Source organism: Saccopteryx leptura, chromosome 5 (genome assembly GCF_036850995.1).
Source record: "Saccopteryx leptura isolate mSacLep1 chromosome 5, mSacLep1_pri_phased_curated, whole genome shotgun sequence".
NCBI classification, from domain to species: Eukaryota; Metazoa; Chordata; class Mammalia; order Chiroptera; family Emballonuridae; genus Saccopteryx; species Saccopteryx leptura.
Window position 1 is genome coordinate 18,364,698 of NC_089507.1, and position 15,916 is coordinate 18,380,613.

The window sequence follows — 15,916 nt, forward strand, 5'->3', positions numbered from 1 at the left end:
AAATTTTTATTTTAATGGGGTGACATCAATATATCAAGGTACATATATTCAAAGAAAACATGTCCAGGTTGTCTTGTCATTCAACTCTGTTGCATACCCATCACCCAAAGAGAGATTGTCCTCCGTCACCTTCTATCTAGTTTTCTTTGTACCCCTCCCCCTCCCCCTCTCCCTCCCTCCTCTCCTCCCCCTCCCCCCCTAACCACCACATTCTTGTCCATGTCTCTTAGTCTCGTTTTTCTGTCCCACCAATGTATGGAATCCTGCAGATCTCGGTTTTTTCTGATTTACTTATTTCACTCCGTATAATGTTATCAAGGTCCCACCATTTTGCCGTAAGTGATCCAATGTCATCATCTCTTGTGGCTGAACAGCATACCATGGTGTATAGATATATTTTTTTAAATTTAAAAAAAAAATTTTTTTTTTTTCATTTTTCCAAAGCTGGAAACAGGGAGGCAGTCAGACAGACTCCTGCATGCGCCCGACCGGGATCTACCTGGCATGCCTACCAGGGGGCGATGCTCTGCCCCTCTGGGGCGTCACTCTGTTGCATCCAGAGCCATTCTAACGCCTGAGGCAGAGGCCACAGAGCCATCTTCAGCGCCCGGGTCATCTTTGCTCCAGTGAAGCCTCGGCTGCGGGAGGGGAAGAGAGAGACAGAGAGAAAGGAGAGGGGGAGGGGGTGGAGAAGCAGATGGGCGCCTCTCCTGTGTGCCCTGGCCGGGAATCGAACCCGGGACTCCTGCATGCCAGGCCGACGCTCTACCACTGAGCCAACCGGCCAGGGCCACCATGATGTATATTTTGAAACATCCGTGCTGCTCAGTAGTTGGTAAAAGTATGTAATATTGAGGTGGTGTTTTGTACAGTTGAGCACAACCAAATTGCTTGGGTTGGAGTCTCATCTTTGCTTTTGGTTCTTTTTTCAACATTGGGAAAAATACATAAGCTCTGTGAGCTTTCACTTTATTATCTATAAATTGGGGTACATAATACTTAGTGTGTTATATCATGAAGTTAAACAACTATCCCTATGTGTGTTTGTTTTATTACAGGTATAAAGACATATTTATTAAATAATTATAATAGTTCCAGCAAGTAATGAACATTAAGTATTTTTACTGCTGTTGTCATGATTAAGTATAATTTATTAAATAAATTATATAATTATGTAAGAATAATGTGAGTTTAAAATAATAAAAATGTATCAATTGTTACCTGATAATCACCACCCACTGGATTTCAAATTTTATTTTTTTTCTCAGTTTATAGAGACTAAAATAGTGAAAAGTATATTTAGCTTAATGTTTTCTCTTTTATAGTTCATCAGGGAAGATATGAAATATAAAGATGCTACTAAAAAACACAGCCATCTGCACAGAGAAGATAAGCATATAACTGTTGAGGATTTATGGAAACGATGGAAAACATCAGAAGGTAAGACTATTTTAGTGATCTATACCCCTTACCTGCTCTTCTGCCCTTGCCTGTTGTTATCTCACTAATTAATATGACCTTACAAAAAATAACATTTCTGTGAGGATATTTATATTTTATTAAGTCATTATTTTATCAAATAAACATATGGATTCCAAAGTTTTCTTTTTAGTTATGGATAACAGTTTCTAAAGTCTTTAGAAGGCATAGAATTTTCAAGCTTTTTCTTAAGCAAACCCTTAATGAAGTTTTCTAATATTTGTTTGATAAAGTATAATTTATATCTTATTCCTTTTCCTAATCTTAAGTCCTCAAACTTATTTATGGACAGTAATTGTTTAGGGCAGGAAAGTGTATGACCTAAAACCTCACCTTGATCCCTAATACTAGAAAACGACTAAAAATTTTTGAAAAGCCCATATACAAGTAGGGGTAGAATGAAATAATAAAATTTATTAGCCTGTCAATGTAAATGGGAAAAATACAGAAAACTATTTCACCAGTGTTCAGCGTTTTTATTAATGGAAAAGGTTTATAGCCTGCTTATATTGTTTTTCACTTTTTAAAAGAGACATATGTTGCAATATGCTGGAAAGAAGAAAAAGAAAAAAGGTAAAAATTGTCACTAACTTAAATGAAAGATACATAAACTTTTGAAATTGTTTCTGCATTTTCCCCCTCCCCATACCAGTTTTAAATACTATGAGCTTGAGTAAGAATAGGAATAAATGAATATAAATTTTATGGGGGAAGGTGAAATGTCATAGCAATATGTAGATGTTTCTAAAAGAATTGGAGATCTATTATTGCTACTGGTATATTTTAGATTTTGTGTATGTGAGAGTTGAATGGAACCCATTTAACCATTTTTTGAATGAAGGAAAAAGATTTGACCACTTCTCATCCCTTGTTATTGCTACTACCTGGTATAGCCTCAGTCTCTGCCTGGGTAATTGCCTTAGCCAGTTGATGGTCTCCCTGTGTATACTTGTGCTCTGCTGTAGTGTGTTCTTCATTTAGCAGAGTAACCTATTTAAAATGTGTCAGATCTGTTCAATATTCTGCAGAGACCCAGAGTAAAAGAAAATCTTCACAAAGACCTACATGATCTGCCTTCCACTCCCACCCTGCTCCGTCTCTTTCCTCTCTGTCCTGTGTGGACACTTCCTCACTGAGCTCTGCCCTGGCTGGATTCCTTGCTCTTCTGCAACTGCAGGAGTGCAAACACCCTCATGGCTAACTCCCTTACCCCCTACCACTTTTTATTTATTTATTTGTTTATTTATTTAATTTTTTTGAAGTGAGAGGTGGGGAGGCAGAAAGAGACTCCCTCATGCGCCCAATCAGGATCCTACCGGCATGCCCACCAGGGGGTGACGCTCTGCCTATCTGGGCCGTTGCTCCATTGCAACTGGAGCCATTCTAGTGCCTGAGGTGGAAGCCATGGAGCCATCCTCAGCGCCCGGATGAACTTTGCTCCGGTGGAGCCTTGGCTGTGGGAGGGGACGAGAGAGAGAAAGAAAGAAGAGGGGAGGGGTGGAGAAGCAGATGTACGCTTCTCCTGTGTGCCCTGACTGGAAATCGAACCTGGGACTTCCACATGCCGGGCCGACACTCTACCACTGAGCCAAATGACCAGGTCCTCCTACCACTTTTATTAAGTCTGTCAGGGCTCTTCTCTCTTGAGGCCCACCTTGACCTGCAACCCCATCCCTGTAGCCCCCGTTTATTGGCATGCTTGATTCCTGCTACTGAGCTTCACACTTTCTTTTTTCCATATTGTATATCACCTTCTAACATATTTTGTTACTGACTTTTTAATTATGTTTATCTCCCTTCTCTCTCTCTCTCCCTTGCCCCCAAGAATGTTGTAAGACAGAGGGCAGGTCTGTGTCTATTTTGTTTATTAATGTATCCTAAATCCTAGAGGACTCTGTTCTTAAACCCCTTTTTGGCTTCCCACCCTACTGAGCTGAGTGAGATCCTTTGTGATTTATGAGAATGTTTGTTATTTTTCTTTTAAGCGTAAGTCCTTTCAAAGTTGAAAAGCCTCTTAAGTCTCTTTTTCCCTAGGTTTTCACCTTAATTTCCACCCCCTAGGATTTCACCATTATGATGATAAGATTTTTCCCTAAGTCTCCAAAGAGTTGTCCTAAATTATCTACTCTCTGCTTCCTTTTCTCTGAAGCCCATATCTTACATAACTGTTTTAGGGGATTAGGGCGTGGGAGGAGTTGTCTTAGGGCTCCTACTGAAACAGCTTCATGAAAGGGAAGAGAGGTGTGGAGTGAAATAAACCTCCACCGAAAGCTTTATAATGACCTAATTCATATTCTCAGCCCATGTCAGACTCTTTTTACTTATTAAAGGGGTCATGTAAAGGCGGGGCATCATTACCAGGTCCCTGTTTTTTTAAATCATAGCCTGACAAGCCCTAGGTTTCCTGTGGAATCTTAGGAATGAGGCATGCTGAATGTGTAGGGTTCTGCTTTTATCTGGTATATTTTGTTTCTGCTTAAGAGTTCTTTTTGGGGAAAAATGATTCTTGTGAAGTTTTGGAAATTGCTGATAGAGATTAGAATGTACCTCTAGCAGTAATATGTAATGCAAGGTTATTTAGTTCAATATGAATATAAATACACACACAAACAGATACAGTATACTCTGTGCAACATTGCCGTGACTCTGATGCCGAGAGCACTGTCTTATAATACTTGATATTCAGCAAATATTTGCAGATGAGTGAATGTGTCATGCCAAACATTGGATACTCAGTAGTTAAACAATTCAGTTCATCAAACATCATTTGAGTTCAAACATTTCTGCCAAAATGAAATATATATATTCCCCAAAAACCTACATTTTTCAAAATTATGAACTTAAAAGATAAAGATTTTATAGGAAATAATGGGGTTGAAGCAAATTTCTCAAAACATATGCAACTTTGTAACCAGAGCATTAACAGTACTAAAAAAAATACTAGCACAGGCAAAAAGATGTGGTACATTTCTAATCAATAAATACTATAGTAGATATTGGACTTTACCTTAAAAATAAATACAGGTGACTTAATGGGAGGAGGTTTTAGGTTGTGTTGAGGTTGCTGAATTATGAAGACAAGTGAAGTGCCTAACAATGAGAACTGAGCAACAAACGTTTCTAAGACAAAGGCCGTTGCCAAATTGAGCTAAGAGGAAGAAGGAGAGGTAAGAAGACATTAAGTTATGGCTTACTGTTTTGTCATTCTGTAAACTCCATATCTACTTGCTGCTATTTGGCAGGGTGAAATGATAACATGTGAAGAAAAGACACATATGAAATGATGTGACGTACTATGTTGACATGTTTCCTATTTACGAGTTGTACATAAACAAATTTATGTTACAGAAGCACAAGTAGCAGAACAGATATATCTATTATGTACTAAGCAGGCATTGGAGCCGGGTATTAAAGATGAGTTAAACATGTCTCTGGGATACAAGGAATAAATAGCTAAGTAGAAAAGACAAAGTATACAAATAATTACAGTATGTGGTGATGTGTACAAGAATAGAAGTAAGTGTAGGATATAGAGATAGTTCACTGAAAGGAGTAAGTAACTCTCTGAGATTGCGTTGGAGAGAGGCTGTGAGGGTTGACCAGAAGTTCTGGGAGGCCATGAAGAGGTAGACCACAAATGGCAGCCCCTCGTGGCTCCTGCTTTAGTTACCTGGAAATTTGCTAGAAGTGGAAATGGAGGTGGCATGCTATAGGAAGTATGTGGGCTTTCAAGCTATACAAATTTAACTCCTGGCCTTTCTATTTATGAACATCAAGACATTAGGTACATTTTAAAATTCACTTATAAAATAGCAATTCTTATGTGCTATAAATGAGTAGTGTAATAAAAGTGCCTGGTTCCTGGCAATACCTGTGAGGCAGTAAGTATTCATTTATCTTTATAATAAAGCTGAATAAACCAAAATGTTTAGCTCTATTTAAAGTTGTGTAAAGTTTTTAATTCAATCTCATAATACTTACTAATAAAATGAACAGATCTATTAGGCTAAACACTTACCATTGTAGTATGTAATTTGCTGGAGGGTGAAATGTACTCAAGATCTTTATGAAATGTTGTCAACTGATGAAAAGTAAAATTGTGTTACGCAGAAATTGTTCCTGATTTCACATAGAATAATTTCAGTGTGACCTGAATGTACTTTTTTTGGTTTCTGTAGAGAATACATGGCAACAGTCCAATGGCAATGAAAGCCATTTTAAAAACTAGTAGTGAATTTCAGATCTTGATAAACTAGGTATGTTGTTAGAATTACTGAATGCAATTAAGTAATAGCTAGACACCTAATGAAGGAAAATACAGAAAGAAGAAAATTACTGGTTTTATATAAGATTTAAGGATAATAATATATAAAAAACTGATTAAGTAATGTACTGTTTTTAAAAAGGTAATTCATTGGATTAAATATTATAATGTGACATTATTTTTATCCTGTTCAGCACGGATCTTACCTAAGGTCACTGTGTAATTTTGGGCTTTACAAATGGAGTGGCATTTTGAAATTTTGCAGAAGGTTGAATCTTTTTTTTTTATTAGAAACTTGAACTGAAATTGTCTGAGAGGAGAGAGAGGTAGGCACTTAATAATGGCTGTTTTCAAGTTCATGTAAAGCCTAGTCAGAGAGAAATGACTTAAGTATTCTGTTTAGGAAAACAAAAATCTAAATGTTATATAAGAAGAAATGTAAAGGAAAAAAATTCCTGACCATAGATGTTATATTTCTATAAGTAAGGAGGATTTATAATTATTTTCTTTATATAGATCCTTATTATTCGTAAGGATAATAAAGTGTGAAAGTGTAAATGGATCTTAAATGTTGATAAAATGTACCACCATTTTAGATGTATACTATGGGTTACAATGAAACTGGAATAAAAAAAGTAAAAGGGTCAGTAACTATTATTTAGCATTACCAGAAGAGTAACTCAAAATATAGGCCTTGCACATAATAAGATAGCATTATCTTTGTGATACCAGCAGCACAATATTTATTTGTGCATTTACAATATGCATAGAAGTCACTGGTAGGATACAAGGAAGTATAAGATAAAGCTTTTCTCCTCAAGGAGATTATATTATTTTTACGTGATCACAGATGAAATGTTAACACAGGAAGGTTTGATTAAATACTAGGTAAGTGGTACTATTAGAATCAGAGTCAGTATCTGTGAGATATGAATAAATTACTGTTTACATTTGTCTTTTGTTTATTAATAGGTAGTGTTTAACTTTTCTTAGGCCATCATCTGTTAAATGGTGGTAAAATTCATCTACGACATCAAATGTTGAGGATAAAGTGAATTTGTACATGTAAAGTGCTTAGAACAGTGCCTAGTATGTGGCAAGTACTCAGTGACTTTCCTGTTTTATGCTTTTTGTAAGACATATGCGAACGTGGCTCATACAGGGAATGTTGGAGACTGACATTGCTGGGAGAGGCATCTGAGTTGGGGAATAGTAGAACACAGAGTTAGTTAGAAGGGAGTCCAGACTAGTGGGCCTTGATGCTTCAACCTGTTGAGTTGCTCCATGAGTGGTAAGATCCCACTCATATACCAACACTACCACTGATAGCAGTTGCCTAGCAATAGTTTTTAACCGTTTTACAATTGGGGGTCTGTGAAAATAGGGGGATTATTTCATGGACCTCCAAGGCAGAAGTCACCCTGAACTATCTGAGCATAAGTAAATTTAACTAAGATCATTGGGTCTATAATCTTCATCCAACATTAGGATGGCTAACTCTTCCATGGACCGGTGTGGAATTTCTGGTACACTAGCAGCTGAAAAAACACTGGCCTCGAGCACTGTATTTAGGAAGATTGATCTAGGTCTGGTGTCAGTAGCAAGGAAGTATAAATATTGTGGAAATGATTGGTTATATTATGTGTATGAGAAGTGATTGCATATTTTGGCATTTTTATCATCAGTGCACTAAGTATTAGGAGCTATTATAGCTTCTTGTTTTAGAAAGCCTAATAATAGAGAAGAGTTAGAGGAAAATGAATTTGCTACAGGTAGGAAGACTAGTTTTGAGTTTAATATAATGTGGATTTGGGTGGGAAGAATGAAAAATTATAAATTCTAAGAAATGTTTTAAAGGGACACTAGAATCAACTTTCCCCTTTGTTCTGACTGAATTCCATTTTTTTCCCCTCTTTGTGATTTTGGACCTATTTGTCTTGAGACAAATCATGTAACTGAATCATATAGTGAACATTTTTTAGTAAATGATTATTATGAGCAAGGCATTCATTGTCTTAGATATTGAAGATACACAGATGAAGAATATGTTTTCTGTCCTCCACCTGTCTATAGTCTTACTGGAGAAAGATCTGTTAAAAAATGATTAGAGGAGGTGCTATGACCTGTCATCGAGAAACACAGTAGGCACTGTGGGATGAGAAAATAAGAAGTACTATGTTGGTGTGCCTACAGAGGTCAGGTAAGGCCAGAGGAGTTAGTTGTATTAGGGTAATGTTTTCATCTCGTTACTTATCTCTAGGAGACACTCTGCTGGATTAATAAGTGTTCAGGATATTTGTAATATAGCACATTTTAAAAACACCAGGCTCTTACTATGCTTTAAATACTTAGACTGTTTTATTAACTCAGATTTTTAACACTTTCCAACGTCTACAGGCTACTGTTCTAGGAGAACCTGTTGTTAACCATCTATGGAGGCACTGGGTTTTCCTTGTTCACAGAAAGCAGTTTCTATGTGGGAAGACATGTTCTTGAGGTAGTCTAGTTTCAGAATGACAATGTCATTATTTGACACACTAACAAAAGTTTTTATAGTCACAGTTTCTTGTATGTAGAGAACAGATGACTCTACTATATTGCTCATTTATTCTGTCAGCTAACATTTAAGCGCAGTGTTTTCCCAGCTATCTGAAAGTATAGTGGTCCTATGAAACGTTTTATAAGCAGAAATGGAGTAAAACGAAGAAGCAGTTACCATTAACTTCTATGGAAAAGTTTTTGAGCATTCCCAGACTCCCAAAATAACCTACCAAATCATACCAAATAATATACTAAACCTAAATAACACTTTCCATTATATGTATCTCAGCATCAGGCCACCGTAGCTTGAAACTGTGTCTGTGAGAATCTGCCAACCAGTCCTGCTTTGGTACTAGCAGAACCAGTAATAACTTTGGTAACCTTCAAGCTTCTTTCTCGCTGCATATAAATAGTACCATTGGTTGATACATGTAAATTCATTGCATGCACAGTGTCTTTATTTCATTCACCACAACTGAAGTGCTTAATTACAAGTCCAGTTTTATGCTATGTGTAATATATCCTTACTAGCTCTTTTAGGGTTTTCTGATACCTTAGGGTACAACTTGTTAATGGATACTCATAGATACAGTTCAGAGATGTGGTGGCCTGTGCTGAGATGGAGAGGTGGCAGTGCCCATCTCACTGCTCCAGATGCCTCTGTCACAGCTAGCTGCCGAACAAATGCTGAACACTTTTTCCGTTTTTACCCTTTTCTCATAAAAGTAAAAATCCTCTTCGGATTTCTTTTGGTGATTGAAAATAGGTACTCTTCTAGGTCTTTCGTAAAAGCAAAGTGGTGTAATGCAAACTTTTGAAAAACGGGGCATACCGGTTTGCTTAATAAGGAGTTTTCCCCCCAGAGGAGTAGCATAAATGCTACTTGATTGATTTGCAAATTTCTTGATCAGTTTGCAAAAACACTTGTTCTGTATTAATCAGAATTGATTCCTATATTTTGTATAAAGTCTTTTTTAACTTCTTTATAATTAAACAGCTTTGTTTTCATTATAAAATTATCCAAATGAGTTTAGGGTACTCAGAATATATTTCTAATCTTTCTTAATCGTCAGCCTGTGTTAGCATTTCAGTCTCCATTCCCTTCATTTCCGATCTGTTCATTCAGGGCTACCTGGTTTTGGTTTTTGTTGTAGTAGTTGTTTTCTTTTTCTCTTTGTTGACACTCTTAGTCTTTCACTTTAGGACACTTGACTTGCAGAGATGTAGGGTCATTGCATAAACTGATTGCTAGGATTAATTATGCCATTTTAATCTATGAAAGATTCTTGACTTTGAATACAGCTTGTCTTCCCCTTATAGATCTTTCTTGGTTTTATTCTGAAATAGACTACCTCTGAGAATAGGATACAGAGACCCACTGCCAATTACAATTCCCTGTACTTTGAATCTAGAAAATTTGACCATTTCTGCGCTCTGGGAACACAAGAAATAGGCATGTTGTAAGGCTCATTTTCTCAAACAACAAATTTTCCAGTAATTCATCATGTCATGAAGCTTTTCGTATAACTTAGGGAAGTGCTACTCTAAATTGTTTGTGAATGTGACTTATTATGGTTTTCTATACACTTGAATTTTCTACATTTCTCCTCTGCTATGTTCACAGACTTAAGGGGTACCTCAAGTTTGAAGTACAGTAACAGAACCTTCTGCAGAAGGTAAAAATGAGGCCTGACCCGCATTTCACTGTGATGAATGAGCTAGAAAAGAGTACGCTTCCTTGAATATCTTACTGTTCTTTCTTCCTTTTCTTCACATGTTGGGAATTCCGTATGGATGTCTGGTAAATTTTGCTTTACCAGTTCTTGGTTTGGAAAGGGGTTGGCTAGGAGGACCTCTGGTTACAGTTCTGGATTTTAAAATTTGTTATTGAAGGAGATTCATTATATTAAATTGTCCTCTGGGTGTAACAAATATTTCATTCCTTCTCTTCAAAGATTGTCAGTTTTACTGTTATTTTTTTCAAACAAATCTTAAGTTTACTTTAGTCTTCTATTTCATTGAATATTACTGAACAATTTAGGAAAAAAACTGTAATAGATATAATGCAAACACAAGTACAACGGAAATAAAAAATTTAAAGATATTATTTCATTTTAAATATGAACATGGCTTATTTTTTAAAATTCTGAACATTTCCATAATTTTGGAACATACATATACACACACAAACACAGATTCATATGCGGTATATTACATATATAAATACATGACTCAGAGGGAATGAATGATTAAAATATAGGATGAATCACAGAGCATATAATGTCTCATACTTTAAAAATCCTTTTACTCCATGAATGATTACTCTTTTCAAATAGAATATTAAATACAAGTCAAGCTTGTTTAACTTTCTCACCTGGTAAGAGGTCCTTGATAAACATTCTTCTAACATTTGGTAAGTCTTCTGTTTCTCTTTGCATCAGTGTGAATTGTGCCAGTATATTGGACAATTTAGCTATCTTTGACTCACAGTACTCAAAATCAGCTGCTTACTTACGAGTTTAAAATTAAGATCATAGAGGTGTTTTTTTTTTAGAAAACGAAGCAGCAAATATTAGCCTTGTTAATGGAAATTAAGGTTTTGCTTCCATCACCCAAGTTTTATCTTTACCATGTCATAAGTTAAAAAAATTATGGGAAAAGCGTCTTTTTCACTACAAGCTTATGACTGCTTAAGGCCTATGTTCTTAAACAGAATAATAATATTGAATTGTGATTCACTATCATAAAGATATCATAGTTCAAGTTACATGAATCAAATGTTCACATAGAAAAGGAAAGAGAAAGAATAGCTCCTTGGGAATACTGCTAATAAGGCAGAAGTAAATAATTAGCCAGTGAAATAAGTAATGGCAATCAGAGGTAGGAGAGGTTAATCTGGATGGTACAGTGTCTTGAAAGTTTAGACGAGTTTTCAGGAAGTGATGGATGGTTGTGTATTTGAGGGCTAGTCCGCCATATTGCAAAGTATGTGTTCAGACTCCGATGAAGAACGTTCTTTTTAGGTCTCTGTAATAAGAAAAGATGTACTCCTGAGGAGTTGAGAACCCTGTGACTGATTTTATTTCCTTCCTTGTCTATTTTTTCTAGCCGTTATCAGAGGAACTCATGTATATATTTTGTATGTTCTTATTTAGTTTCATTTTACTTTCCTGATCCATTGGCTTCTTTCATGTTTTATTTTCTCTATATTACAGTTGACCCTCAAACAATATGGGGATTTGGGGTACCAACCCCACATAGTCAAAAGTCCACCTATAACTTGATTGCAGTCATCCTTCAGTATCTGCTACGGATTGGTTCCAGGACCTTCTGTGGATTCTGAAATCTCAAGTCCCTTATGTATAATGGCATAGAACAGCACATGCAGTCAGTTCTCACACCCACAGATTCCCACCTGTGCATCAAAAATATGTACTGCTTTCAAACTCTGGTTGATTGAATCTGCAGATACAAAACCTGGGGATATAGAATACTGGAAAAAAATTGTATTGAAAAAAAAATCTATATATAAGTGGACTGACACAGTTCAAATCTATGTTGTTCAATGGTCAACTGAATCTGAATCTTTGTAAGTCACTTCTTTTCTCTCTCAGTCGGGAATAGAGAGAGGAGAGATGAAAAGTGGCCAGTAGTTCTGATATAGAGAAATGTGATATATTGGGAAAAAGCCATTAGATTTGGCAAGAAGAAAAATCATTAACCTTCAGGAAATCAATTTAAATATTTCCTTTTAAATTTAGTTAAACATTTAGTTTAAACATTTAGTTAAACATTTGTTTGGGGAATTGAGTCACATACACTCACAAAGTAAGTCTTAAGAAAGATTTAAGTGCATGGTTTGGTGCAAGTCAGGGTGAATTCTGATGATTTTAATCCACAGCTTCATTTTCATAGAGGATTTCTTTTCTCATTTTTAAAGGCTACATTTCAGTTAATAAATATGTTTATGCCTATCAAAAAAAAGAGGAAGATTTAAGTGGAGCCAAATGTTCATGAACAGGCAAACGGATTAAAAAACTGTGGTCCATATATACAACAGAGTATTATTCAGCTTTAAAAAGGAAGGACATTCTGACACATGTTACAGCATGGATGCACCCTGAAAACATTCTGCTAAGTAAACTAAGCCAGTCAGAAGAAGAAAAAAACAGTATGATTGCACTTTGAAGTACCTAGAATAGTCAAATTACAGAGACAAAGTAAAATAATGATCACTGGGGCACTGAGGGGAGGTAAATAGGGAGTTATTGTTTAATGGGTACAGAGTTTTAATTTTTCAAGATGAAAATAGTTCTGTAGTTTGATGGTGGTGATGGCTGAACAAAATGAGTACTTATATTAGGTTAATAAAAAATTAATTTAAGCTAATACAGGCCAAAAATACTTGTTGGTAGAATAATTCTTTGTTACTGGATGGCATTGACTTATAGACATGTCACTAACCATTCTCAAATTCTTCATAGAATGTATTTCTTATGAAGAATTTGAATCAATTCTTTTAAAACAATGTCGTAAACTTCTTGGAAGGGGTGGTGGTGGGCTGGCATGAGGGGAAATGGGAAGATGAGTAATTAGAGAGAAGAGGCCCAAGAAATTCCCTACTTTTTAAATTTGTTTATGTATTCGTTTGGTTTCTGATTATATATTGTAAGAATATAGAAATCTAACATCATTATTTTCCATGTTTTGACCAGTACCAAATATTTTGTGGCAGAATCTTAATGATAGTCTACAGCTCTACTACAGTGAATAATAATAGGTTTCTGTGTACTAGCTGCATACCCACTGATCCAGAGCCCGTGACCTTAGCAAAGGTAAGCACACCCAGATTGCAGTGTGAGATAGTTGAAGATTGATCTGCTTTGGTACTTGTCTAAATTTCTCTTATCTGTTTTTATGAGCATGCTGAATTGCATGAATCTGGCCATGACTTTAGACTGCATTCTCTTTTAGCTGTGTAACTGAAAGCTTCTGAAAAAGGAAAGTTGAGTCTTAAGTTAGTGGATATATATGTTTTAGGACTGTGTCTAGATTCTTTGAGTAACTTTCAGGATTGCCCAAAAGAGTAATCCCTCCAGTTTTCAATGGAACTTGCACTATATTAAATACTGAAGGCTGAATTTATCACAAAACTAAACGCTTAATAAATTTCTGTGCATAACTGATTGTTCAACATGCTTTGTTTAGTGGCTTGAAATTACAGTATACTATATCCTCTTTTTTTTACTACAAAGCTTTATTTTAAAGTTTGGGCAGTTTATGTGTTTTAGTAAGTCTTTTTTTTAGTGGCAGAAGATAAAGAGAGAAACTCAGATTACCTCAAATAGTGGGGAATTTGTTGTAAGGATACATTTATTTAGTTCTTTTTGTGAGATAGGCATTATTTTGAGTTTTGGAGGTAAAGTATTGAGTAAAATAGATATCCTGCCCTCATGAAACCAGTACTCTTTTAGGGGACAGTGAACAAGTTGGCACATGTGTGTGTAGATGCATACACACTCACATGACTGCTGGAACAGAAAAGTGGAATGATAAAACAAAAGCAGGGTAACACAGAGTCAGTGACTAAGTAGGACAATGGCTGTTTAATGTAGGCAGAGAAGAACTCCCCAAAGAAATGATACTTGGTTATGTATCTGAGTGATGAGAGTGAACCAAGGAAATGTTTGGGTGAAGTATATTCCAGATTTAGGGATCAGCTAAGATCCTAAGGCTGGCATTACCACCAAGAACTTACTTGGGGGACTGTAGGAAAGCCAATATAGCTTGAAGGTCATAAGGGACTGAGGGGGACAGGCGACAAATAGATCCTTGAGATAGACAGGGGCCAGGTCTCATAGGATCTTACAGGCCTATTAAAAAGTTGAGGGTTTATTGTAAGTATTATGTAAGTATAGTGCAAGTCTAGCTCCAATTAGGAGTTTAGAGCAGAGTAGTGATATGATTTATCCTTTGAAAAGATCATTGTAGATACTGTATAGATATTAGACAAAGTTTCTGTTGAGGAATCAGTTGAAAGTCTTATGGAAGAAGGAGCAAAAGTAGAGATAGGAGGCCTGTCAAGACTTTTGTGGTGACCAGGTGAGGGGGGGGTAGCAGAAAGGTCTGATTTATGATATAGTTTGAAGGAATAGCTGAAAGAATTTGCTGTTGGGTTGGATTCAGGAAGTTGATGGGGGTAGGGACAGAAATTAGGGATGGAATCTAGTTTTTATGTACCTGTAGTATAAAATACCTTAGAAATGGAAGTGTTAAGGTAAAAAAGAAAGTCTGAACAGGCCCAATTGTGGGGGGCAATAATGAAAAAAAAATGGTTAAAAAATACTGAAATCATGATGCAAAGAGGTGAAGGACTTAGTGCTGAGAGATCCAGGAGCAGAGGAGGGGCCAGAAAAGAAGAAGAAATGATTAGTTAGATGTGAGAGGAACCAGTTAGATTTGTAGGGTCCTTAAAGTATATGAAGGACATGTTTTAAGAAAGATGCCACAGTTAGTGTCAACAGCTCAAAAAAAAGAAACCGGCAACAAAACAAAAAGGCAGCCAACCAAATAGGAGATGATATTTATAAACAACAGCTCCAATAAGGGGTAAATATCCAAAATATACAAAGAACTCACAAAACTCAGCAACAAACAAACAATCTAGTTAAAAAGTGGAGAGAGGACCTGAATAGACACTTCTCCCAAGAAGACATACAAATGGTCAACAGATAGACTGACCAGGCAGTGGTGCAGTAGATAGAGCATCAGCCTAAGATACTGAGGACCCAGGTTCAAAACCCTGAGGTCACAGGCTCGAGTCTGGACTCATCTGGCTTGAGCGTGGGGTCGTCAGCTTAAGCATGTGATAATAGACATGACCCCATGGTTGCTGGCTTGAGCAAGGGGTCACTGGCTCAGCTGGAGCACCCTGGTCAGGGCACATATGAGAAAACAATCAATGAACAACTAAGGTGTCGCAACTATGAGTTGATGCTTCTCATCTCCCTGTCTGTCCCTCTCTGTCTCTCTCTCTCTCTTAAAAAAACACAAAAATAATAAAAAAGCCCCACAAAAAAACCCCCAAATGTTCAAGAGATATATGAAAACATGCTCACCTTTGCTAGCTATTAGAGAAATGCAAATGAGATACCACATCATGCTTGCCAGATCAGCTGTTATCAGCAAGACAGGCAATAACAAGTGTTGGAGAGGCCATAGAGGAAAAGGAACCTTCATTCACTGCTGATGGGAATGTAAACTAGTACAGCCATTATGGAAGAAAGTGTGGTCATTCCTCAAAAAATTAAGAACAGAATTACCATATGACCCAGCAATCCCTCTACCGGCTATCTACCCTAAAACCTCAAAAACATTGGTACGCAAAGACACGTACCCCGATGTTCATCACAGCATTGTTCACAGTGACTAGACATGGAAATAACCATTATCCCTTGATAGATGACTGGATATAGAAGATGTGAGACATATATACAATGGAATACTACTCAGCCATAAGAAATGATGACATTGTGCTATTTATAACAGCATGGGTTGAACTTGAGAACATTTTACTGAATGAAATAAGTAAGTTAGAAAAAGCTAAGAACTGTACGATTTCACACAAAGGTG

The 15,916-nt window shown here is 36.5% G+C and overlaps 1 protein-coding gene across 1 annotated transcript in view; it reads left to right on the plus strand.

Moving 5' to 3' along the window:
- Positions 1 to 15,916, plus strand: part of STIM2 (stromal interaction molecule 2) — a 167,082-nt gene that overhangs the window by 107,563 nt on the left and 43,603 nt on the right. The window contains exon 3 of the mRNA XM_066384998.1: positions 1,326 to 1,440. Coding sequence (XP_066241095.1) covers positions 1,326 to 1,440 — 115 coding nt within the window. The remainder of the gene's footprint in view (positions 1 to 1,325; positions 1,441 to 15,916) is intronic.